The 27,432-nt window shown below is 42.3% G+C and overlaps 2 protein-coding genes across 2 annotated transcripts in view; both read left to right on the top strand.

Moving 5' to 3' along the window:
- Positions 1-3,679, top strand: part of LOC148113908 (vomeronasal type-2 receptor 26-like) — a 16,165-nt gene extending 12,486 nt beyond the window's left edge. Inside the window, exons 5-6 of the mRNA XM_087893530.1 lie at positions 1,844-1,970; positions 2,318-3,679. Of these exons, the coding sequence (XP_087749656.1) occupies positions 1,844-1,970; positions 2,318-3,240 (1,050 nt within the window). The 3' untranslated portion in view covers positions 3,241-3,679. The remainder of the gene's footprint in view (positions 1-1,843; positions 1,971-2,317) is intronic.
- Positions 3,680-5,455: 1,776 nt separating this feature from the next.
- Positions 5,456-21,032, top strand: LOC132711557 (vomeronasal type-2 receptor 26-like). The gene is made up of 7 exons (XM_087893531.1): positions 5,456-5,464; positions 8,183-8,352; positions 9,160-9,451; positions 10,580-11,434; positions 16,544-16,771; positions 18,847-18,973; positions 19,323-21,032. Exons 1-7 carry the CDS (start codon positions 5,456-5,458, stop codon positions 20,243-20,245), a joined length of 2,604 nt encoding a protein of 867 aa, XP_087749657.1. The 3' UTR covers positions 20,246-21,032.
- The last annotated feature ends 6,400 nt before the right edge of the window (positions 21,033-27,432 follow it).

Consider the following 27,432-nt stretch of genomic DNA (forward strand, 5'->3'; position numbering starts at 1 on the left):
GGATCTTTGAGCAAGGTATGAAATGTACTTGTTTAGAAAACAAATCAGTTACTACCCAAATGACAGTGCAGCCCTCACTGTCGGGTAAGTCCACCACAAAATCCATAGATATTTCCTTCCATGGGGCGTTCGGTCTAGCCACACTTTGCAGTAATCCAGGGGATTTTCCTGGAGGTCTTTTAGCCGAGGCACATACTGGACAGCTAGCTACATATGTCTGTATGTCCTTTTTTAGTGCAGGCCACCAAAACTGTCTCTTAACAAGATGTAAAGTTTTGACAAACGCAAAGTGTCCTGCGGCTTTGGCATCATGCGCATATTTCAATACAGTTGGTCTTAATGTGGTCGGAACATACAATTTCGATCCAACCCAAGCTAGTCCATCGTGGAGTGTGCATTCATTCGAGTGGATTTTAAACCACTCGTCAGCTTTTAGTGCTTCTCGTAACTTTTCGAGTAAATCCCCTGAGAGTTCTGGATCGGTTTTACTCTGTGCTCTGGTAGTGACCTGTGTTGCCAATTGCGTTAAGGGGATCATTGGTTGAACCAGTTCCTTCTTTATGCTGTTGTACTGTGGCAATCTGGAAAGTGCGTCTGCCATGAAATTTTTTCCCCCAGGCAGGTAACGTAAAGTGAAATTGAAACGCTTGAAATGTTGGGCCCAGCGTGCCTGTTTGGGTGACAATTTGCGTGGTGTTTTTAATGCTTCTAGATTCTTATGGTCAGTCCACACCTCGAAAGGATTTGATCACTTCCAGCTTAATGTCAGGTATGCTTCCTTCAGTATCCAGGAAAGAAAACCCCAAACTCAAGCATTTTGAAGAATCTGGTACTTTTACTGAATATGAAAAGATTAACATCCCAGTGAAAGCTGGAAGTGATCAAAACGCGCGAAATGCATCTACTAAGCTTCTTCCCCCCCTCGTGTTTATAGTTTCTCAGCCAATCTAAAGGTCTTCCAAAGGTCAGGTGGCAACACGTCTGGCAGCGTCATCCATCAGGAATGTCGAGACAGTTGGTCGGCCATCCCCTTCTGAAATCTAGTTTCGATTCCCACGAAGTCCCCTCCTACAAAGACAAACCCCCTCCTGCTCTCTTCCCCCCCTTTGCTCCATACCTAATCCCTCCCCGTTTCTTATGGCAGCTAAAGCAGGAAAGCTGATGCTGACAGGCTGGCTGGCTGACTTTCCCACTAATGAGTTTATCTGACCTTTTAGTCAATGTTTGAATCAGGTGAGACACAAAGCATGAAAAAGGTCATCATATCTATTTTCCAATTCAGGCTAATATAAACATCCCATTTCCCTGGAGTTTTGCAGGAAATATTTTTTTTTGCCACTATCACATTTTGCTTCCTATAGCCAATTTAAAAATCCAGAGACAACTGCTGGCCATTTAGAGATTCAGTGGGTTTTTTTCTCTTCCTTTTCCCAGAATACTTTTTCTGCAGGCTTGTGTATTTTAAAATACAGGCAAGATTCGGCTATTTTGCTATCCCATTTTATTGTTCATCACAGAATACTACAGATGGACATATACCAGTCCTGGGTTCACCACACTTGGATCATTCTCCTAATTGTCAGATGGTTTTTTGATAGCTGAGTATGTTCAGAAAAAGGGAGGTCACTGAAGCTGGGCAATTTGCTTGTTTTGCTTCATCCTGTACATGGAAAATGAGGATACCACTCTTGAGTGGCAACGTAACACAACAAGGATACTTGAAAAACAATAACATTATTAGAAATTACAAGAACCTGGGTTTTCTGGATTTCTTTAAAGAGAATGACTGATTGATTCAAAGATTATAAACCATTTAATTCCTTACTCTGGCCATTCCCATTAGACACCACCTTCTGCCACCTGTGTAGAAAGCTGCCATCCTGGGTACCGGAAATTGATTAAGGAGGGAAAACAGGTTTGCTGCTATGACTGTGTCGAGTGTTCAGAGGGAAGCATTTCCACCATGATTGGTAAGAAAACAATATGGATATTTCCTTAAAAATACAGTATGCTCTAACCAAGTTGGGTTCTTGAATTTCGTTTTAAAGAAAAACATAGATTGATTGGGATCTCTCACTAGCCTTGTTCTCTTTCTTCTTTTTTTAAGTAAAAACATTTATTTATTTAACTGTGTAATCTCTCATTCAGGAAATGTGGTCTATTGAATAAAAAAATAAAGTTTAAAAGGCTTTTTTTAAAGCACGATTTTTAAAAGAAGTTCATTCTCTCCAAAAAGAGCTTCAGGAAGGAATAATTGCTAAAAACGTAATTTGATTCAATGTGGAGAATTTTTAGAGATTTTATTTATGGTTTATAGATTCCAAGCAATGTGAGAGGTGTCCGGAAAAACAATATCCAAATGAGAAGCACCATCAATGTATTCCCAAAATTATCACCTACTTATCCTACAAAGAAGTCCTGGGAGAAGTCCTGACTGGCTTTGCTGTTTCTTTTGCTGTCATCACAGTTGTGGTGATGGGGACATTCATCTTCCACCAGAACACTCCCATCGTCAAAGCCAACAATTGGGATATCACCTGCACCCTGCTCGTCTCGCTCCTGCTGTGTTTTCTTTGCTCCTTCCTCTTCCTCGGATGTCCAGGGACAGTCACATGTCTCCTCCGGCAAGCAGTTTTTGGAGTTGTCTTCTCCATTGTGGTGTCTTGTGTGTTAGCCAAAACCATCACGGTGGTTCTGGCCTTCATGGCCACAAAGCCAGGGAACCGCATGAGGTTGTGGGTGGGGAAAAGGCTGTCCGTCTCAGTCATTGTTTTGTGCTCCCTTATTCAAACAAGCATCTGTGCTGTGTGGTTGACCATTTCTCCTCCTTTCCCAGACTTGGACGTGCATTCCCAGGTGGATGAGATCTTAGTGCAATGCAACGAAGGTTCGGAGATTATGTTTTATGTTGTGCTGGGCTACATGTGGCTTCTGGCCCTCATCAGCTTCACGGTGGCCTTCTTTGCCCGGAAGTTGCCCGACACTTTCAATGAAGCCAAGCTCATCACCTTCAGCATGCTGGTCTTCTGCAGTGTTTGGGTGTCTTTTGTGCCCACCTACTTGAGCACCAAGGGGAAATCCATGGTGGCTGTGGAAGTCTTTTCTATCTTGGCTTCAAGTGGTGGCTTATTAGGCTGCATTTTCCTGCCCAAGTGCTACATCATCATACTGAGACCAGAGCTGAATACCAGGGAGCAGCTAGTTAGGAAAAAGACAGATGTGATATCAAGGGCAGCATGAATGATACCTGAATTTATATGATTTGGATGAAAATGTTCTGCATTCTGAATTTTATTCAGAAATAATTGTCTTCTTCAGTTTTTTAATAGCAATCACATTTATTGCCCCATAGTGCTTTATAACATTCTCTGGGTGGTTTACAATGTAAGCATTGTTTGCATACTGTGCCCAACAATCTGGGTCTATTCTTCCATCCTCAGATGGATGAAAGACTGAGTCAATCTTGAGCACCTTCAGGATCAAAGTCTAGGCTCTGGGCAGAGTTTGCAGGCAAATTTGCTTTTACTATGCCACCAGGGCTCTTAATGTAAGAAACTTCACATATACACAATATCAAGGTGAAAAAATGTGCACAACTTTTTCTAGATGAAGATTTCTTTGTCTTTGACAAATAAACTGGAAAGTACATTCAGAAATAAAATATTTGTGCTTTCCAGAACTGATTGTGTTTATTAAGTAAGATTTTATCTCATTTATATTTAGATTTAGCGTAGAATATTTTGATTGTCACTTTAAATTACACTAATCGGCATATATTAAAGTGAAATTTCATTGCATACAGCACTCAAATGGTCATCACCTCCAATATACACTTCATAAACATGACAAATAAATAAATAAATACCCACATACCCCATGTATTATATGACACAGAGAAACAACACAGTTTCGTTTGGATGCATAAATGTACTTGGCGAGAAAAATGAATCTTGCATGGTTACCAGACGGATGGCATAGGGAACAAAGCTGTTACAGAATCAGGTAGTCCTGGTAAAAATACTTCAAAAACTCCTTCCGGAGGGGAGCAACAGAAACAGATCATGAAGTGTGTGTGGGGGGGGGTCTTTAACAACGCTTTGAGCTCTAAGCACATAGAGCTTATAAGGAGCATCCTGAATAATGGGAAGCGAGTTTCCTAAACTTTTTGTTTGTCCTTACCACTCTCTGTATGGACTTTCTATCTGAGGCGCTGCTATCCACCAAATCGAAGAGTGATGCAGTTTGTTAAAACGATCTCAATCGTGCCTTTGTAAAAAATGGCCAGGACGGAAGGAGAAAAATGTGCTCTCCTCATCCGACACAGGAAATACAGACACTGATTTGCATGCTACACTAAGAATGATGTGTGGAGAGACTAATTCACATTCTTAGTTGTCTGCACCCACAGATACTTAACCCAGTTGATTACCTCTAAAGCTGCATCATTGATTCTGAGTGGAGTATGATATGCTTCCTAAAATCTGCAATGATCTCCTTTGTTTTATTAACATTTAGAACCAGGTTTCTTTTATTGCACCAAACCACCAGAATCTTCACCTCTTCCCTATAAGCATCTTCATTGTTCTCCTGGATAAGACTCAACACTGCCGTGCCATCCGCAGACTTCACAATATGATTCGTATTAGATATGGCACAGCAGTCGTGAGTCATCAAGGTGAACAGTAATGGACTCAAGACACAGCCCTGGGGGGAATCTGTACTCTGCAGATGGAGTTGGCAACTTCTCTTCCAACTCGCACAAACTGGGGGCTATCAATAAGGAAATCAAGTATCTAGTTAGATAAAGGAGTATTAAAACCTAATAGGCCCAGTTTGTTCAGCAAATGCTGAGGAATGATTGTGTTGAGTGCCGAACCAAAATCAACAAACAGCATTCGCACGAGTGTTCTTCTCCTCCAGGTGCACCAAGCTAACATGAAGCACACCCAAAAGTGCTTCGTCTATAGAGTGGTTTTTCGAATAGAATAGAATAGAATAGAATAGAATAGAATAGAATAGAATAGAATAGAATAGAATAGAATAGAATAGAATAGAATAGAATAGAAATTTTATTGCCAAGTGTGATTGGACATACAAGAAATTTGTCTTTGGTGCATAGGATCTCAGTGTCTCAGGGCCCGGGCCTTCGGTTGTTTTTGTGCAATGCCAGGTCTATGACTAATAAAGCCCCCCGCATTCATGATTCAGTTCAAGAGGGGGGTGCGGACCTGGCTGGGATCACAGAGACCTGGCTGGGCCACGAGGGGAGGGTGTTCCCCTCATGGAGATGTGCCCACCAGGCTTCCATGCATTTCATCAGCCGAGGGCCCAGGGGAGGGGCGGAGGAGTAGCAGTGATTATTAAAGAAAGTCTTAGTCCAAGGGAGGCCACTGTTCCTCAGATAGCTGGCTGTGAGTCCCTCTTTGTGGACTCTGATTGGATAGTTTCAGACGGGATGACGGAGGCAAGTCTTGAGATTGTTATCTGGGAGGAGTTTGAACCTGTGACTCCTGAGGACATGGACAGGATTTTCGGGAGGCTTAATGCTACCACATATTTACTGGACCCGTGTCCCACTGGCCTCCCGGGAGGTTACACGAGGCTGGTTTCAGGAGATTACCAATGCTTTGCTGGGTGAGGGTGTCTTCCTAGCCGCCCTGAAAGAGGCAGTGCTGAGGCCCCTCCTCAAGAAGCCTTCCCTGGACCCAGCTGTTTTAGCTAATTATCGTCCTGTCTCCAACCTTCGCTTCACGGCGAAGGTTGTCGAGAGTGTGGTAGTGAGGCAACTTCCTCGATTCCTGGATGAAGCTGTCTATCTAGATCCATGCCAGTCGGGCTTCAGGGCGGGTTACAGCATGGAAACGGCATTGATAGCATTGGTTGATGATCTCTGGAGGGCTCGGGACAGGGCTTGCTCCTCTGTTCTGGTCCTCCTAGACCTCTCAGTGGCTTTTGATACCATTGATCATGGTATCATGCTGCGTCAGCTAGAGGGGTTGGGAGTGGGGGGCATCGTTTTACGGTGGTTCTCCTCCTTCCTCTCTGACCGTACGCAGTCTGTGTTGACGGGAGGGCAGAGGTCGACCTTGAGGTTCCTCACTTGTGGGGTGCTGCAGGGATCGGTTCTCTCGCCCCTCCTGTTCAACATTTATGTGAAGCCGCTGGGCGAGATCATCCGTGCTTTGGGATGAAGTGTCAACTGTATGCTGATGACACGCAGTTGTACATTTCAACCCCAGGCCACCCCAATGATGCCCTTGACATGATGTCCCATTGCCTGGAGGCCGTGCGGATCTGGATGGGGAGGAACAGGCTCAGACTCAACCCCTCCAAGACTGAGTGGCTGTGGTTCCTGGCGTCCCGATATAGCCAGCTTACACCATCACTGACTATTGGTGAGGAAATCTTACCCCCCTCAGAGAGGGCTCGCAACTTGGGCATCCTCCTGGACTCATGGCTGGTTTTGGATGATCATATGACGGCCGTGGCCAGGGGGGCTTTTTATCAGGTTCGCCTGATTTCCCAGTTGCGCCCCTTTCTGGATCAGGATGCCTTGTGCATAGTCACTCATGCCCTCGTCACTTCCCATCTGGACTATTGTAACACTCTCTACATGGGGCTCCCCTGAGGGGCACCCGGAGGCTCCAACTGGTCAGAATGCGGCTGCACGAATAATAATGGGGGCAACCCGTTGTTCCCATGTAACACCCCTCATGCGTGAGCTGCACTGGCTCCTGATGGTGTTTCGGGTGTGCTTCAAGGTGTTGGTTACCACATTTAAAGCGCTCCATGGTTTAGGACCTGGCTATCTACAAGATCGCATTCTGCCACCGATTGCCTCCCACCGACCGGTACGCTCACACAAAGAGGGCCTCCTCAGGGTGCCGTCAGCCAAACAATGTAGACTGGTGACCCCCAGGGGGAGTGCCTTCTCTGTGGGGGCCCCTGCCCTCTGGAACCCCCAGACATACGAAGGATCCCCAACCTCCACGCCTTCCGTCGTGCAGTGAAGACCCTGTTATTCCAACAAGCCGCTCTGATGGGATAAATGATTTTAATTTGGTCTTAATGGGGTTTTAAAATTGGTTTTAAAATGAGAGTTTGAAATTCGGCCCATGATTTAATTATTTTAATCTGCTCTTAAATTCTATTTTTACATTGTTTTTATTATGGCTGTTCACCGCCCTGAGTCATTCGGGAGAAGGGCGGTATATAAATTAAATAAAATAAAATAAATAAAGTGTACATAAAAGGAAAGATACGTTCATCAAGAATCATAAGATACAACACTTAATGATAGTCATAGGGTACAAATAAGCAATCAGGAAAAAAATAAATATAAATCATAAAGATACAAGCAACAGAGTTGCAGTCATACAGTCATAAGTGAAGGAGATGGTTGGTGGGAAGGCAAGCTAGAATGAGTCAAATGTAGGGGGAAGGCATGAAACCATATAGTCCTTTACCAATCTCTCAAAACATTTCATCATAATAGAAGTGAGTGCAACTGGACGGTAATCATTAAGGCATGTGATTATAGTTTTTTGGGGAGGCACTGGTACAATGACAGCATTCTTAAAACATGTCAGCAAAGTGAGCAAAGAAGAGATATGCATTTAACTGAATTAGGAGATTGTGAGGTGAGAAGGGAGAATTTATTTGTCTACTAATCCATCTCTTGTTCTTTTAATCAGCATTGCTTTCCTTCGGTTGAGAAAGCCAGACTCGGTTCCCAAAATCTGTTATGATCCCAAGATCATTTCTTTCTTCCCTGATGAGGAGCTGCCAAGAAATGGGTTTCGGTCATATAATTTCTTCAACTGGAAAAATACTTGATAATAGCTTTGGGAAAGAGAATTCCCTACCTAATGATTATCAGAATTAATCAATTAAATTTGGGTTTTTTTTGGGCAAGCACAGAACCTAGGGAGACTTAGCAGTTTAAGTTTACCATGAGCAACAGCTTCATGAGTAAGTGGCCTTATGAATCACTCAGATGATAATGATTGTAATCTACAACTTTAGTTGTGCATAAAACCAGTAGAGGTTCTTTCATTGTTCCAGTCGAAGTGTTGTGATGAAGATGTGGTTGCACTGCTCTGATTGGAGCCAAATTGCTTTGGCATTCAAAGAGACTCACACACTTTCTCATGGGTTTCTGCTCTCTCTCCTTCTCCTCCAGGCTTCTTTCAACAAGACCTTTAACTCCATGTGTCATAACAAACGACATTTGCAGCTTAATCTCCCTGCCCTCTCCAGTGATATCGTCATTGGAGAATTTGTGTCGACTTTATATCCCAAATGGTCTTTGCTCCACTTTATGGAACATCCAGCAGGATCTTTGGAAGGATGGCAAGTACTCCTTTGAAAGAAACTGTGATATGCCTTTCAAGGTTTTTTTTTTTAATTGATTGTATTCAGGACATTCTGATTAATTTTTTTCCATTTTAGATGAGAATTAAAACTGGTTTAGGTATATTTTTTATTTATATATCTGTCTTGGTTAATGATATTTCAGGTGCTGAAATATACAGTAGCTGTTAAATGTTGCCTTGTAGACATGGTTTTTCATGTTGCTGTTGTTATACATCAATTAACCTGTTCATGAGAAGATTTGATTTTAATGACACTGTTCCCCTATTTTTTTTATTTAACATTCAAAATGAAAGCAAAACCATATCAAAACTATTTAGCATGAATATTTTATTAAAGGTTTAAATACATATCTATGATTCTCATACTACATAATGCCACTGTTAGGAATTTGTCACTTTTTCCTGATTAGCAAACACTTCTACATACCAAGACTTTTATTTTATAAAGATTGTGATAGCTTGAGTTTTCTACTTCTTATGCAGTAAGTCTCCTTAGTAGAAAGACGGAGCATATTTAAATATATGAATGTGATAAAATGTGAATTGTTGTTAACAGTTGGCAAAATCCATCAGTTTCTGTCCTTCTATTGCATTGCTGCCCTACATACACAAAACAATGCTTGTAATTGCATTAAAATTCTCAAAATATGATCACAGTTCCCACATGATCCTCCAATGAGATTCAAGCACTGCACTTCAGCCCAGATACATCATTTTAGATGTATCTAAATCCAGTTATTGTCACATTCGAAGATTATAGAACTAAATGAAACTCTTCTTGCAGGCCATTGCCTAAAAACGTACAGCATGTCCTAGCCTTCAGTTTTGCCATTCAGGAGATCAACAGGAATGAGAATTTGTTACCCAACATCACCTTGGTCTCCAAGATATACGAGAATGGTTTTCAGGCAATGAAAGCCTCTGAGAACCTTTTCACTCTCCTCTTTGTGGAAGGCCTCTGTCAACTCAATTACAGGAAGGGAAAGGACCAAAACATCATGGCCGTCATTGGTGATCTCCCTTCCCAGAACACCATCCAGATGGCCAACACCTTAAATGCCTACAAGATTCCACAGGCAGGTATCTGGTTTCACATTATGCACAAGAAAAGAAAGGATGGCAATTAAAAGTGAAGACAACCCCTCAAAAACAGCTGCAATATTGGGGAACTCGTTTTAGAGTTTTTATTTACTTATTTTGTCAGAGAAATGCAATGCATCAATTACTATTATATGTGTAGTAATTCTTAATAAGCACAAACATATTTAGTTTGTAGAAACTGTATAGCTATCACTGTTTCGGACTTCTTCTTCTCCTCCTCCTCCTCCTCCTCCTCCTCCTCCTCCTCCTCCTCCTTCTTGTCTTTCTCTTTATCACTTTGGGTTCTTGTTCTTGCTCTTTTGGTGGCCTCAGGCATTGTTAATTGATATTGTAGTAGTGTATCTGATGTTGTCTCTCCATCTTCTGGGTATTCTATGTTCACAAGAATTTTAAATATGCTTATCCTAATTATCTTACCCTCATAATATAAAATGGAAGATGAATACTGTCAGATCCTTAATGAAAAAGCCGCCTCTCTTATTACTCATTCCTATCTGCTCTCTAAAAGGCATATGGTGGCTCAGTAGCTGCTGACCTTGTCAATCTAAGTTCAGTGGTTCGAATCCCTAGTGCTGCATAATGGGCTGAGCTCCTGTTACTTGTCCCAGCTTTTGCCAATCTAGCAGTTTGAAAGCAGGTAAAAAATGTACATAGAAAAATAGAGACCACCTTTGGTGGGAAAGTAACAGGGTTCCATGGATGTTTGGCATTTAGTCATGCCGGCCATATGAACATCGAGACATCTTCAGACAGCACTGACTCTTTGGCTTTGAAATGAAAATGAGCACCACCCCCTAGAGTCAGGAACGACTAGCACATATGTGCGAGTAGAACCTTTATCTTTATCTGCTCTCTATTTCTACTTAGCACAATCAAAGATTGAGATGACTTTGTCTAAAAAGGGATGAATGGAATTCTAATGGTGGTCTGGTTACCAAAGCTCTCAGGAAAGACTTGTTGATCTCCAGATTTAGTATTTATCTCACCCATCAAGATTTTTTTATGGAAAAACAGGTCCAAAAGAAATACTTCCATTTTTTTTTATGTGTCTACAGAAGCAGTATTTCATCTAAAAATACATCATTATTATTCCCACTCTGCAGCTCAGTTATGGCACTTTTGACCTGGCATTGAGTGATAAACAGCAATTTCCTTCTTTCTTCTGGATGACTCCAAATGAAAACCTCCAGTATGCTGGGATTATTCAGCTCTTGAAATATTTTGGATGGAATTGGATTGACCTGCTCATTCCAGAAGACACCACTGGAGAGAGATTTCTCAGAATTCTGAGACCAAAATTCATCCAGAGTGATATTTGCATTTCTTTAATTCAACTTATTCCAAGATTGACAAATTATGACCCCAGTACCTTACGGAAGATTAATCTAGGTAAAATAGGACGTGTCCTGTGGTATAGTAAAACCAATGTAATACTAGTTTATGGGGACATGCAATCTATAGAAGGCTTACGAGTAATTCTTGAATGCTATGAAATTAGTCAAAGGCTCCCAATTGAGAGGGTTTGGGTCATAAGTGCTCTCTGGGATGTCACTTCTGTCTTTGAACCTCAGAAATTTACAGCATTGTCTTTCAATGGAAGCCTGTCTTTTGCCCTACACACAAATAGGGTCCCAGGCTTTCAAGAGTTCCTTGAGAAGCTAAATCCATATCACTCTAAAGTGCATTTCCTACCTCAATTCTGGAGGGCAGCATTTATCTGTTCACTTCCAATGTACAATATATATGCAGCAGGCAAAGGAAGCTGCACTGGGAAAGAGGATCTGGGGAGTCTCCCTGGAACTGTCTTTGAAATGGAGATGTCTGGCCAGAGCTACAGTATTTACAATGCTGTCTATGCTGTAGCACATGGTCTCCATGCTATGTATTCATCCAGAGCCAGGCAGAAGACAAGAGGCAATGGAGAGAAGTGGAATTTGCTGAAAGTCCAACCTTGGCAGGTGAGTTATGGTTCCTTCTAATGTAGTGGGAATGTAGCCGTAATAACATATTGATTTCAATTTTTACAAAATTCAAAATTCATTAACAGTATATTTTACAACAGTCTGCATTCATCTGAAATTGTCTGAACAAAACATCTTTTCATTTGGATAATGTAGGAGATTACAAGGTTGAGCCCGAGGGTAGGGTCAAATGCATCATCAGTTTGGTGTCTCTACACCCCCATAAAAGACCTAATTCCAGCCCCCCTTTAAGTCCGTTGGCTCTTCTCTGGTGCCAATTCACCTTGACCATTGATAGTTCAGAATGTTGTAATAGGTAGCATGAAATAAACTTGTAGTACTTTTGAACTCTGTTCTGATTCCATGAAACAAGGAATATTACCATATTCTTTATTTAGCTTCTCCTCTAAAGTGTATGTATGTATGTATGTATGTATATGTGTGTGTGTGTGTGTGTGTGTGTGTGTGTGTAGAGATAGATAGATAGATAGATAGATAGATAGATAGATAGATAGATAGATAGATAGATAGATTTAAAATATATGTTTAAAAATTACTGTTTAATAACAGCATAGTTGGAAGGGACCTTGGAGGTCTTCTAGTCCAACCCCCTGCTCAGGCAGGAAACCCTATACCAGTGATAATTAACCTTTTTGGTGCCGAGTGCCCAAAGCATGCGCGCACGAATGCATTCACATGAGGGCTCCCCCTGAACCCCATTTTGGGCCTGGAAAGCCTCCTGAACCCCCATGCATTCACTCTGCCCCCCCAAACAGACATGGACATGGACATCCCGCACATGCGCCCCACCCCTGCACATGCACGGCAGAGACCAAAAGACCAGGTGGTCGGCTGGAGGCACACATGCATACGCGGTGGAGCTGGACTGGGGCGACTGCTGGCGTGCTGCAGAGAAGGCTTTGCATGCCATAAGTTCACCATCACAGCCCTACACTACTTCAGATAAATGGTTATCCAATATCTACTTAAAAACTTCCAGTGTTGGAGCATTCACAACTTCTGCAGGCATGTGGTTCCACTGATTAATTGTTCTAACTGTCAGAAAATTTCTCCTCAGTTCTAGGTTGATTCGCTCCTTCATTAGTTTCCACCCATTGCTTCTTGTCCTCTTTCAGGTGCTTTGGAGAATAGGTTGACCCCCTGTTCTTTGTAGCAACCCCTTATATATTTTTAAGATTGCTATCAAATCACAACTAGTCCTTCTTTTCATTAAACTAGACATACCTAATTCGAGCAACCTTTTTTTACACATCTTAGTCTCCAATCCCCTAATCATCTTGGTTGCTCTGCACTCTTTCTAGAATTGCAACATCCTTTTTACAATGTGGTGACCAAAACTGGATGCAGTATTCGAAATGTGCTCTGCAGGATGAAGGCATCTTCCCATGTTTCAAACCAATATGGTCTGAGCTTTCTTTTGCCAATTAGACCCACAATATTTGGTGATGTCATTGATCCATCTTCTTTTTAGTCTCTTTTGTAGACACCTTTTATCAACAGTGAAAAGTGATTAGAGTTGATAAAACACTTTTTTATCAACTGGGATCCATTCTATGACTGCCTTGGTCCACCTGCCAAGTCCTTGTCAAGTGGTATTAACACTTCAAATGATCTTGATTCTATCCTCTGTTAATGCAGCCTAGGATTGAGTTGGCTTTTTTGGCAGCTGCAGCACACTGCTGACTCATATTGTCCACCAGACCCCAAGATCCCTGTCACAGTTACTACTATTTTCTTACCAAAATATGGAACCTTACTTTTTTCACCATTGAATTTTCTTTTGTTAGATAGTGCCCGATAGGTCATGTCTGACAACATCCTTCTGTATTTTAAGCCTATCTTCTGGAGTGTTGGCTACTTCTGCCAATTTTGTGTCATATGCAAATTTGATGGCTTATCTATCCCCTCATCCAAATCATTGATGAAGATGTTGAAGAGTACTGGGCCTAAAACAGAGCCTTGGGGTACCCCACTGCATATTTCCATCCATGTAGATGCAGTTCCATTGAGGACTACATGTTGAGTGCAGTTGGTCAGCCAATTATGAATCCATCTGGTGGTGATGCTGTCTAACCCACATTTTTCTACTTTAGCAAGTAGTAGGTTATGGTCTACCTTATCAAATGCCTAACTGAAGTCCAAGTAAATTATATCCACAGCATTTTTCTTGTTCACTAAAATTTGTCTGGCATGATCTGTTTTTGACAAACTGATGTTGGCTCTTGGCTACAACTTTGTTTGCCTAAGGTGTTCACAGATTCATTATTTGATTTTCTTTTCCAGAATCTTCCCAGGTATTAATGTCAGGTTGATAAGTCTGTAGTTTCCGGGATCCATTTTTCCCCTTTTTTGAAGATGGGAACTACGTCACCTCTTTTCCAGTCCTCTGATAGTTCCCCAGTGCTCCAGGATTTTTGAAAGATATCGTTTATTTGTTTATTTATTTATTTATTTATTTATTTTGCCGAGTACATATTAGATAATATAAATAAGTATAAGCATGAATTGAATACATAAAATGAATACAATTAAAGGAAACATTAGGACAGGGACGGTAGGCTCTTATGATCACATCTGCCGGTTCCTTCAGAAGCTTGGAGTGTAAACGATCTGGTCCTGTTGATTTGAACTCGCGTAGGGTACACAGGTGCTCTCTTACCTTTTTCTTATCTATTTCTTATCTATTTTAAGTTGTATTCCTGCATTTCCCATGCAGCTGCAAAAAATTAATTAAGCAGTTCTTCTTTCTTCCTGTTGTTCATTACTTTCTTGCCATTTTCTCCCATTAATGGACAATAATTTCCTTGACATTTTTCTTGTTTTTTACATGTTGAAAGAAGCTTTTGTTGTTGTTGTTATTATTGTTTTTTACTTTTGTCGCAAGACTTAGTTCATTTTGAGCCTTAGCTTTCCTGACTTCATTTTTGCAGTCTCAAGATATTTGTTGATATTCTGCTTTGGTTAGGTGCCTCTCTTTCCAGTTTTTATATTTGTCCCTTTTGTCTTTAAAATTTATAATTTTTAGTTGTCTATAGGCTTGGTGGTAACCTCTGAAAGTATGTATTTCTTGTTGCAATTTTGATTTTTTTTTTCACAGATATTATATTAGGTATATAGAGATATTTTTTCCCAGAGGTCTTCTGCTTCCTTTCCAAGTTTCAATCCAGTAAATGACTACCTCTTATGCAGCATTTTGTGGTTGAATAGCAGAAAAAAATTCACTAAAGTAGAGAGAAGGAAAAATTGTGCAAAATAATAATAATAATCAATGAAATTGGTGGCAGGGGTAAGATAAATAATTGTTCTAACTGTTCTAACTTCTAGAAATTGTGGATGCTCCAACACTGGAAGTTTTTAAGACGAGATTGGACAACCATTTGTCTGAAATGGTATAGGGCCGTGATGACGAACCTATGGCATGCATGCCACAGGTAGCACACATAGCCATATCAGAGGGCATGCCAGCTCAGCTCTGGCACGCATGCGCGTGCAGGCCAGCAAATTTTCCGGCCTTCTGGGCCCACCAGAAGTAGGGAAACAGGCTGTTTCCTGCCTCCGGAGGGCCTGGCCCGTTTTCCTTTCTTACCTGGCTCCAGATCCTCACTATTTATCTGGGAAGGGTGAAAAACAGCCTTTCTCACTCCCTCGGAGCCCTCTCTAGGAGTCTCTGGAGACTGGGCACAGCAAAAAAGGTCACTTCCTGTCCCACCAGGAGTTGGGAAATGGGCCCTTTCAGGCCTCTGGAGGGCCTCCGAGGGAGTGGGAAAGGCTGTTTTCGCCCTCCCCAGATGCACAGAGACGATCTGGAGCCAGGTAAGAAAGAAAAATGGGCCTACCAGGCCATCGCGTGCCAGGAGCGGGGGGAGGGGGATTGCGCACGCATGCAGAGGGGGGTCGCATAGAATTATGGTGTGGATACGCACACATGCAAACCTCCCCCACCCACCCCCCCTCCTGGCATGCGATGGCAAAATGGTTAGCCATCACTGGTATAGGGTTTCCCACTTGAGCAGGGGGTTGGACTAGAAGACTAAAAGACCTCCAAGATCTCTTCCAACTCTGTTATTCTATTATTCTGTTATATTTCTTAGCAAAAATTTTATCCATCATGAAGTGCAACATGTGCAATATATCTGACCAAAAAACTCTATTTTAATTAAAGTCAATTCCTTTAGTATTAGTGGCCTAACACTTTTTAAATGTTTTTAATTGTTTTGTTTATCGTTTTTAATTAATGGGGCCAAATTCATGTGTCTTTTTAATTGTATTTTAATCTTTGTACTTGATGTTTTTACTTGGCTATTCACCGCCCTGAGTCCTCAGGGAGAAGGGCAGTATACAAATTCAAAATAAAATAAAATAAAATAAAATAAAATAAAATAAAATAAAATAAGATAAAATAAAATAAAATAATAAAATAAAATAAAATAAAATAAAATAAAATAAAATAAAATAAAATAAATTCCATTTATTACAGTCATAGACCAGACACCAGAATCAATAAAAACACTCAGTAAATATGCAATTAAAAATTCTACTATAAATAATAAATAACAGATAAAATTGATGATAAAATCCAGCCTGTCGATTATATATGGTCTAAAATTACAATTCATAAACTTGTAGCCCATAGTCAGTTTAATATTTAAAAAGAAAGAAAGAAGCAGTGCAACAGGTTTGCCATATTTGTTGTGTAAAATAGCTATGGTGGATTAGAAATGTGTTTCTGATGAATCCCCAATGCTGGTGTGCAGAATTTAGCCACCTGCGCAGAAGTAATGGACTTAAGCAGCCACTGGAGATAAGGAGTGTCGGAGTGGCCAGGATACCCAGTAAATGTTGGAAGAATATGTTTCTTTGAATCTCTCTGTAAAGGCACATCGAAAGAATAATACTTAAACATAAAATATAGTCCTGCAAAATAGAATTATGCCTTTGGAATATTAAAAAAAATACTATTAACGCTAAAGTTTGGCTGCTAGTTAAAAATGACTTGAGTGCCATTTGGTAAATCCCAGCATGGAACTGTACATTCTATTGCCTACTATTGGCATAAATTTCTCACTTATCTCTCTTATTTTTTAGCTTCAATTATTTCTGAAAAACCTCCATTTCAACAATAGTGCTGGGGAAGAAATAGTTTTCAATGAGAATGGAAACCTGGCAGCAGCATACGATATCATCAACTTGATTACTTTCCCCAATCGATCCTTTCAGAAGGTCCAAGTTGGACGTGTTGAACCTCAGAGTTCTCAAAAGGAAGGCCTCACCATAAATACAACTGCCATTGGATGGAATCCCAAATTTAAGCAGGTGAGTTAAACAAACCAACTAAAACATGAGGTATTTTCTCAATTTCTGGGATTTTAAATCAGTAACCTTAGAGTGGTTCCAAGGTCATTTGGTATCTTCTTAATGATGTTAGAACACTTTTGTATCCTGGAAAAATGAAGAAGTTCTCAATTCTACATTACACTTTCAGAATGTGGGGAAAGAGCTCACTGGGATTATTATTTATTTATATATTTTTCTATAAGATAACAGATATAAGTATAAGATTATGAATATAGGAAATGGGTACAAATAAAAGGGGACAGTAGGATAGTGATGGTAGGAATGTAGGTGCACTTATGCATGCCCCTTACAGACCTCATAGGAATGGGGTGAGGTCAACAGTAGACAGTCTAAGGTTAAAGTTATGGGCGTTTGGGGATGAAACCACAGAGTCAGGTAGTGCATTCCAGGCATTGACCACTCTGTTGCTGAAGTCGTATTTTCTGCAATCCAGTTTGGAGCGGTTTACCTTTAGTGAGGTGGAAGATTAATCTTTTGAAAGGTAATACTGAAGGGAGGATTAACCTTTCTTCTTTGAAAAAAATATTAAAGATTACAGTTACAATAATACAAACAAGAAAAGGAAAGATTTTATATAGAGATACTGTAGATGATAGATAGATGATATAGATAGATAGATGATAGATAGATAGATAGATAGATAGATAGATAGATAGATAGATAGATAGATAGGACTCTCCCACTAATGAGTTTATCTCACTTTTTTTTTTCAATCAGTTGAGACACAAAGCATAAAAATGGTTATCACACCTATTTTCCACTTCAGGCTAATATAAACATCCCATTTCTCTGGAGTTTTGCAGGAAATGTTTTTCTTGCCAGTTCCCATAGCCAATTCAAAAATCTGGGGACAGCTTCTGGCCATATAGAGGTTTAGTCGTTTTTTTCCCTCTTTTTTTTCTCAGAGAACTGAATAGCTTTTCTGCAGGTACTAATGCTTGTGTATTTTGAAATGCAGGCAAGTTTGGATTATTGTGCTATCCCATTTTATTGTTCATCACAGAATACTACAGATGGACTGTGGACATATATCAAAGTTTGCCATCACCCCAACTCCTGTGTTCACCACACTTGCATGACTGTCCTAATTGTTAGATGGTTTTTTGATAACTGAGTATGTGCAGAACAACGGAGGCCACTGAAGCTGGGCAATCTGCTTGTTTTACTTCACTCATCCTGTACATGGAAAATCAGGATACCACTCTTGAGTGACAACGTAACACAGGGATAATTGGAAAAGGATAGCAAATACTAGACCAGAATATTTTTGCTGTCATCTCAGCAGTTTCAACACTATTTCCCATACATTACAAATTTATTTTGGATTTTCTTCTTACTATTCAAATTTAACAGCTCATTAAGATTATGAGAAACATACTGTTTTATCAACCCCTTTAGGACATCTCAAGTTCCTTTACACACTCTGTAGGGTTCATGAACTGATTTGTATTCAAATTTTCAATAGCAATTCAAAGATTTTTCAGATTTTAACTGCTCCTCTGACTGATTATAGCAATCAGTCCTAGGAATTCCAAATTTTGCATTATTAGAAATTACAAGAAGCTGGTTTTCTTTAGGTAAATGTAAAGGTTCCCCACGCACAGATGTGCTAGTTGTTCCCAACTCTAGGGGGCGGTACTCATCTCTGTTTCAAAGCCAAAGAGCCAGCACTGTCCAAAGACGTCTCTGTGGTCATGTGGCCAGCATGACTAAAAGCCAAAGGCGCACGGAATGCTGTTGCCTTCTCACCAAAAGTGGTCTCTATTTTTCTACTTGCATTTTTTACCTTCTTTCAAACTGCTAGATTGGCAGAAGCTGGGACAAGTAACGGGAGCTCACCCCATTACGCAGCACTAGGGATTCGAACTGCTGAACTTCTGATCTTTCCATCAACAAGCTCAGAGTCTTAGCCACTGAGCCACTGCGTCCCTTGGTTTTCTTTAGCTTTTATTTAAAGAGAATGACTGCTGACTGATTGATTCAAAGCTTGATTATAATCCATTTTAATTCCTTACTCTGGCCATTCCCATTAGATTCCACCTGCTGCCACCTGTGTAGAAAGCTGCCATCCTGGGTACCGGAAATTGATTAAGGAGGGGAAACAGGTTTGCTGCTATGAATGTGTTGAGTGTTCAGAGGGAAGCATTTCCACCATGATTGGTAAGAAAACAATATGGATGTTTCCTTAAAAATACAGTATGCTCTAACCAAGTTTGGGTTCTGGAATATAGTTTTAAAGAAAAGCATAGATTGATTGAGATCTCTCACTAGCCTTGGTCTCTTTCTTCTTTTTTTAAAGTAAAAACTTTTCCTTATTTAACTGTGTAATCTCTTGTTCAGGAAATGTAGTCTATTGAATAAAAAATAAACTTTAAAAGGATTTTTTTAAAGCAAACATTTTAATAGTTTTATTCTCTCCAAAAACAGGCATAATCAGGAGACATAATTGCTAAAAACTTAATTTGATTCAATGTGTAGAATATTTAGATATTTTATTTATGGTTTTTAGATTCCAACCGATGTGAGAGGTGTCCAGAAAAACAATATCCAAATGAGAAGCACCAGCAATGTATTCCCAAAATTATCATCTACTTATCCTACAAAGAAGTCCTGGGAGAAGTCCTGACTGGCTTTGCTGTTTCTTTTGCTGTCATCACAGTTGTGGTGATGGGGACATTCATCTTCCACCAGAACACTCCCATCGTCAAAGCCAACAATTGGGATATCACCTGCACCCTGCTCGTCTCGCTCCTGCTGTGTTTTCTTTGCTCCTTCCTCTTCCTCGGGTGTCCAGGGACAATCACATGTCTCCTCCGGCAAGCAGTTTTTGGAGTTGTCTTCTCCATTGCGGTGTCTTGTGTGTTAGCCAAAACCATCACGGTGGTTCTGGCCTTCATGGCCACAAAGCCAGGGAACCGCATGAGGTTGTGGGTGGGGAAAAGGCTGTCTATCTCAGTCATTGTTTTTTGCTCCCTTATTCAAACAAGCATCTGTGCTGTGTGGTTGACCATTTCTCCTCCTTTCCCAGACTTGGACATGCATTCCCAGGTGGATGAGATCTTAGTGCAATGCAACGAAGGTTCGGAGATCATGTTTTATGTTGTGCTGGGCTACATGTGGCTTCTGGCCCTCATCAGCTTCACGGTAGCCTTCTTTGCCCGGAAGTTGCCCGACACTTTCAATGAAGCCAAGCTCATCACCTTCAGCATGCTGGTCTTCTGCAGTGTTTGGGTGTCTTTTGTGCCCACCTACTTGAGCACCAAGGGGAAATCCATGGTGGCTGTGGAAGTCTTCTCTATCTTGGCCTCAAGTGGTGGCTTATTAGGTTGCATTTTCCTGCCCAAGTGCTACATCATCATGCTGAGACCAGAGCTGAATACAAGAGAGCAGCTAGTTAGGAAAAAGACAGATGTGATATCAAAGGCAGCATGAATGATACCTGAATTTATATGATTTGGATGAAAATGTTCTGCATTCTGAATTTTATTCAGAAATAATTGTCTTCTTAATTTTTTTAATTGCAATAGAATTTAGATTTGTTAAGTGCGTGAATTGCAATAGAATTTAGACTTGTTAAGTGGGTGAGAGTGACCAAGGTTCTCCAAACTGTCCTGACCAATGTAATTTTGTTGATTGTAAAGGAATGTTAAGTTAACCTTGATGAAGGAATGGACGTCCTGGGAAAGTAGAAAGTGAGGGAAAAAAACTCAGAGTAACTCCATCTTGATTCTGTTTAATTCAGAAAGGGTCAAAGAAGTTCAGGCAGGCTTTCAAGATAGCCTACAACAACAATGGGGCACCATTGGAATAAGACAAAAAATGAATATGATTGAATACAGACAACAGCCCATATAGGGGATTATACTGTGGATCGTAATGGCAGTAAAATGTCATTATATCTCTGCTGTCGTTGTTTCTGGAGATAGCTATTCAAGTAAGAGAAATCTTCATGGCTTCAGACCAGGTTATTTGAAGAACCACCTTGTCCCAAGGACATCTACCTGACCCACCAGAGCACGGAGGAAGGGAGTGTTAAAGAACTCCTCTGCTAAGAAGGAACTGACATGTTCTGAGTAACGAACCCCATCAAATCAGGACTCTGAGGCTTCAGTCAGGCTCAAAAGACCTTTTATTGAGTATATCATATTGGCATGTAGAACGGTGAAGCTAGCTCTAAGTAATTCCTGGCTTTATGGTTGTTAAAAGGATAGAAACTTCCCACCCACCTCGGGTGTCCCAGGTCACGTTAGCCAATCAGTCCAGTGGCAGCTTTCCCCTCGGTCTCAGCACATGTTCGTTGCCATGACCTTGGTTCTCATGCTGAGCCTGGTCGATGTTTTGTCTAGCAGGTTAAAGCACCACCTTCTGACACATCCCCTTCCCCCAAGAGTGGCAAATGAGAAACAAAACAAAAGAAAGTGCAGAGTCAGCCAAAGTCATTTCCAGAGTTGACAAGTACATCTGATAGGACACATAGGAAGAAGGATCTTCTCTATGGTGGCTTCCTCGCTTTGGAATATGATCCCCACAGAGAGTAAATTGCCCCTCATACTGACATTCATTTACAAGGTCCTGAACACCAGGTTTGCCAAGGGGCATGGGGAACCCAAAGTGAGATGGAGCCTATCAAGTGGTTTATCTGATTGATTATAATCACCAGGATGGTAGAGTCTATTGTTTTTATTGTTTATATATTGGGATATGGCGGGCAGCCATAAAAATGTACTACAAACATAGCTATCCAGATAATATCAGTGTCCTGACTGAAGGCCCATTCAGAACTTGATGAGGAGGAACAGAATCAGATTACATCAGCTGAGGAGTTGCAGTTTGAGATCCTCCTAGACCAGTAGTGGGATTCAAATCCCAGCACTACTGGTTCACTATTGGGAACGTGCGGGTGCGCAATCTTTCTTTGCAGGCACGCAGTGCTTCTGTGGCCCAACCGGTAGCAACCCACTCCTGTCCAAACCATAGCTACTGTTTGATGATCAGTTGATAACTGGCCAGGAGTCCTTTGTTGAGGTCCCTTATTTGCCAATTGAGTCATTCCTAGAATGGGAGGTCCCCTCAGGTAGTCACATACTCTAGTCACTTCATTTCTCCCCCCCAACTTTTTTTAAAATTAAGATTTATTATAAATCCATATAACACATGAAAATAAAGATGAGAACAAAGAGAAAAAAGGATTATAGGGAAAAAGAAAAGGGAAAAAAGCTGTGATCTAACTCTTGTTAGTACAGTACAATAGAATAACAAATGCATCACCACCAGATGGATTAGTAACTGGCTCAACAATCGCATTCAACATGTAGTCCTTAAATAAACTGCATCCGCATGGAGGGAAATATGCAGTGGACTACTTCAGGGCTCTGCCTTAGGCCCAGTACTCTACAATATTTTCATAAACAATTTTGATGGGGGAATAGAAGGGGAATTCATCAAATTTGCAGATGATACCAACCTGGTGGAAATAGACAATATTCTAGAATATGGGTCCTCAAACTAGAGCCTGCAGGCCACATGCGGCCCGCTAAAGCAATTAATCCGGCCCGCGGAGAGCCACGAGGTTGCCCCATCCACCCTTAAGCAGAGCTCAGAATGTTCCTTCAGGAGCCCTGCAGGCTGGAACAAAAAGCCTGCAGAATGCTTACAGAGATGGAGGGGGGTGGGTGAAAGGAGGTCAAAAAACAGGCAAAAATGGTCAATTTTTTTGCCAAAAAACAAGCCGCTTTTACCTGGTTTTAGCCTGCAGAATGCTTGGGGGGGGAGGCAAAAAACAGACAAAAACAGCCCATTTCTTACGTTCCCTGCCTCCAGAAGATAGATAGAGATAGACACAGAGAGAGAGAGACCGACAGAAAAAGAGAGAGAGAGAGGAAGAGAGAGAGAAACAGAGGGACAGAGGGACAGAAAGAGAGAGAGGGAGGGAGGGAGGGAGGAAGAGAAGGAAAGAGAGAGGGAAAGAGAAAGAAAGAGTAAGAGAGAGAGAGAGAGAAAGGGGGAGAGAGAGGGAGAAAGACAAAGAAAGAAAGACAGAGAGACAGACAAAGAGAGAGAGAGAGAGAGACAGAGAGACAGAGAGATTTCTCAAGCTCCTTGGAGCTGAGAAGAATTACTGCAAAACTGAGTTTCCTGATGTGGACCACTAGACTCCTAAATAACTGAAAAAATGACATAGTAAAAAGAAAAGGCAACCAAAAGAGCAACATACAAACAAAAGCAAATAAAACACCGCAGGAGCAAAACAAATTAAAGTTTAATTTGTGTGCATTGTTCAATGGATTGTTAAATTGGCCATGCCCACCTAGTCACATGACCTAGCCACACCCACCTAGTCACATTGTTGTGTCCTTATATGGGGATCCGCCGGTGGTTGGCTAATCCACCGGCGGGAAGTTTAAATGAATGTCATTGGCCGGCTAGCTTGCCAGAGCTGTATATAAGGAGGGCTCAGCAGCACAGCCGGCAGTTCCGTATGAGCTGAATAAAGTGCTGAACGGACCTCTGCTGAGTCGCGTCTTTTTTTCCCTGAGCCAATCTAACACTGGCGATGAAGGACACAAAAGAACCGACAGCATACCTCGTGGCACAATCGCCACCATTTACCAAGAGCTGAGTCACTTGAGCGAAGTCACTGAAACTGAACCACAGAACCATGTCTGGAACACAGATCTCGCTGGCTCCGTTCGAGCCTAACCAGGAGAAATGGAAGTCTTTCATGGTCCGGTTCAGACAGTTCCTGGTGGACAGCGGTTTCACCAACCTGGACAACAACCGAAAGCGAGCCCTGTTCCTGGCTCACTGAGGCTCCGGGGTCCTGGAAATGGCCATGGATCTCGTGGCACTGAGGAATATTGAGCTGATGCCTTGGACTGAATCACAGGAAGTCCTGCAAGAGCATTACGTTCCAACCAGCACCCCGTTGGCCAACTGGTTTGATTTCCACCAGCGGAATCAACGAGACGGCGAATCGGTTAAGGACTTCGTATCTGCTCTCCGGACAATCGCAGCCAGCTGTGAGTTTGAGAATGTGGACATCCAACTGAGAGACCGGATCATCTTCGGGATGAGGGAGGCTTCTGTCCAGAAGAAACTCCTCAGCTGTAAGAAGGTCTCACTGAGAGATGTGATCGAAGAAGCCACAGCTGCAGAATCGTCAGAGAGAGCAGCAGCCGCCATGAGGAGGTCTAAGGAGATCAACAAGATCGACAAAGATTCCCAACCTTCATCAGATGAGACCACCACGGAGTCTGAGTCAGAACTGAAATGGCCGTCCACAAGGTTCTCAGACCCCAACCTTGGGAAAACCCTCAAGATGGCGGACGAGAGGAACACTGTGCCAGCTGCAACAGGGATCATGTGCATGCCAGATGTCGCTAGCGGGATGCGACCTGCAGGCGCTGCAGGAGGAAGGGCCACATCGCCGAGGTGTGCAGAGCAGCAGAACTGGTCATAGAGGCTCCCAGAACCCACAACTGCGAGAACCAGAGGCCATCCAAACGGTCCCAATACCCCAGGCGCGAGGGAGAAGGCTACGCAAAGAGCAGAGGGGTCCATCAGACCACCATAGTGCACGCCACTGCTGAGGGATCCAACAAGTTCCACATGACCGTCCACGTGGAAGGGACACCATGTCCCATGGAGATCGACTCTGGATCGCCCTATTCTATTATAGATTGGGTTCAGCTCAAGAAACTCAAGCCGCAGATTACCAAAAGCCATCTCAAGCCGCTGCAAGCGAAATTGGTGGATTTTGGAGGCCATCCAATCAGAATCCTGGGAAGGACCAAGCTCAGAGTCCATTACAAAGACTTCTCCGGGGACCTACCCATCGCAGTTGTCAAGGAGACCCAACTAACCCTTCTTGGAGTGGAGTGGTTCAAGCCTCTAGGGCTCACCATTGGCAGGATTAATCAGATTAGACAGAGCGAACTCGACAAGCTCCTAGGGGACTTCCAGGATGTCTTCAACGGGAGCCTAGGTAAATTTGTGGGGAAACCCATTTCATTTAATTTAGATCCAACAATTACTCCAATTCAGCTAAAGCCCCGCAGGGTTCCATTCGCCCTCCGGCCTAAAGTTGATGCCCAACTGGACAAATTAATTGCCCAGGGCATATTGGAGCCGACTGATCATGCTGCATGGGAGACCCCCATTGTGACCCCAATGAAGCATGAGGGATCTGTGTGCATCTGCGCTGACTATAAATGCATCATTAATAGCAGAGCGTATACCCAGTCCCAGTGGTGCAACATCTGTTGCATTCGCTAGGGAGTGGAACCATGTTCGCAAAACTGGACCTGGCCGAGGCTTACCAGCAACTGCCAGTCAATGAAAAACTGTGGAGGCTCAGACTATTGTCACTTACCGGGGGCATTCAAATGCCAATGCCTCTAATTTGGAGTCAGCGCTGCCCCAGGCATTTTCCAGTCTAACACATATGACCACCTAACCATTCCTACCCAACCAATCCAGGCCCCCAACAGTCTTAGGGACTGTGAATTGGCCCCCTGTTTAAGAAGCTGGAGGACCCCTGCTCTAGAAGGTAGGCTCAAAATAGAGAAGGATCTTGATACACTTGAACACTGGGTTCTACCATGCAAAATGAAATTCATTGGTGAGGAAAGTAAGATTTTAGACTTAGGCAAGTAAAACAAAACCCACAGATATAGAATAGGCGATGGTGAACCTTTTTGCCATCATGGGCTAAAAGCGGGGGGAGCGCGGGGGGTTGTGCATGCGTGTGCCCACACCCATAATTCTCTGTACAATGCTGCTCTGAAAGTGCATGCAACACTCCCCTGGGGTCCTCCCGCTTTTGGCACGGTGGGCCCGCTAGGCCCATTTTTTGCTCTTCCCAGGCTCAAGAGCCTTTCTAGGAGCCTGGGGGGGCAAAAATGGTTCCCCCCCCCAGAGGCCCTCCAGAGGCTGAATATGGACCATCTGCCGACTTCTGGTGGGACCAGAAGACCCATTTTTTACTCTCCCCAGGCTCCAGAGCCTTTCTAGGAGCCTTGGGAAAACCAAAATGGCCTTCCCCAAAACTCCCCAGAGGCTCTCCGGAGGCCAGAAACAGCCCATTTGCTGACTTCCAGTGGGAAGTCGGCAAATGGGCTGTTTCTGGCCTCTGGAGGGCCTCCGGGGTTGGGGAAGGCCGTTCCTCCCCCCAGCTCCTAGAAAGGCTCTGGATCCTGGGGAGAGCAAAAAAACAGGCCTTCCCCACCCTTTTCAGTCCCTCTGGAGGTAGGAAACAGCCTGTTTCCATAGTGCCAGTGGGTCCAGAAGCTGGCTGGCATGCTCATGCGTGCCCACCAATATGACTATGCATGCCACCTGTGGCACACGTGCCATAGGTTCGCCATCATGGGAATAGATGGTATTCTGGCTCAATAGTAGTAATTGTGAATGGGATCTGGGAGTCCTGGTTTACAAACATCGTTTGCCTCACCACATACAGGTTTTTTAGAAGCCATTCAAATTACTCCTTTCTGCCTTTCAGCTTTCTAGCACGAGATCCTGGCAGAGGAAGGTATCCTATAAGATCCTATAGGAATGTTCCAATATCTAAAGATATTGCCACAAAGAAGAGGGGGTCAACCTATTCTCCAAGTCACCTGAAGGCAGGACAAGAAACAATGGATGGAAACTAATCAAGGAGAGAAGCAACTTAGAGAAATTTCCTGGAGGTTAGAACTGGAAGACCTCTAAAGTCCCTTCCAACTCTGTTATTCTGTCATTTTCTTTTATTTCTGTGATTCTGGTACTTTATGAATAAAAAATACAAATAATATTCTTTCAAGATACCTTGAGGACAGAGAAAATCCTCCTTAAATATGTACATACATGCTACAAATGATCTAAGACAGTTCCACTAATGAACTTGAGTCACATGTGATCAGGTTACATACCTTGAACCATGATAAGATGGACCTGGAGGCACAGAACGTGCCCCTTCATTGCTCCAGAATGTCCAGAGGGAGACCAGAGGGACCCTGTTCTTGAAAACTCACACAGGTTCCTACAGACCCAAAGGTGCTTTTTACAAAAGGCAATTGGATTTTCTTCTTCTTTTTCTTCGAAAACATTTTGCTTCCCATCCAAGAAACTTTTTGGATGAAAAGTAAAATGTTTGAAAAGAAAAAAAATAAAAATAACTCCAGATGCTTTTTAAAAAAAAAGAAAAGAAAGAAAAAAAACCACCTTTGAGACAACCATGATCTGGATGATGGAGAATCTCCATAAATATCCTCCTACACAGAGGTGGGCTTCACATACTGTAGCAACCGGTTTGCCCAGCACTGGAAATGTGAGCTCACATATGTGCCATCCATGCGATGTCAAACAACACGGCAATTGGCTCCTACGTGCTGTCCGCACATACATGCGATATCACAAAACATGGCAATTCACATGTACACGCCATCTGCACATGCATCCGGCATCAAACAGCACAGTAATTCGCAAATACGCACTGTCTGCACACATGTAATACGTCAATAAACAAAATAAGTCGCTCGCGTGTGCCATCTGCACATGCATGCAATGTCAAACAAAATGGCAATTCTCTCGTGCATGTCATCCGCACATGCATGCAACGTCAAAATCACAGCAATATA

The sequence above is a fragment of the Pantherophis guttatus genome, chromosome 4 (genome assembly GCF_059756535.1).
Source record: "Pantherophis guttatus breed Tessera chromosome 4, ASM5975653v1, whole genome shotgun sequence".
In the NCBI taxonomy this organism is placed as follows: Eukaryota; Metazoa; Chordata; class Lepidosauria; order Squamata; family Colubridae; genus Pantherophis; species Pantherophis guttatus.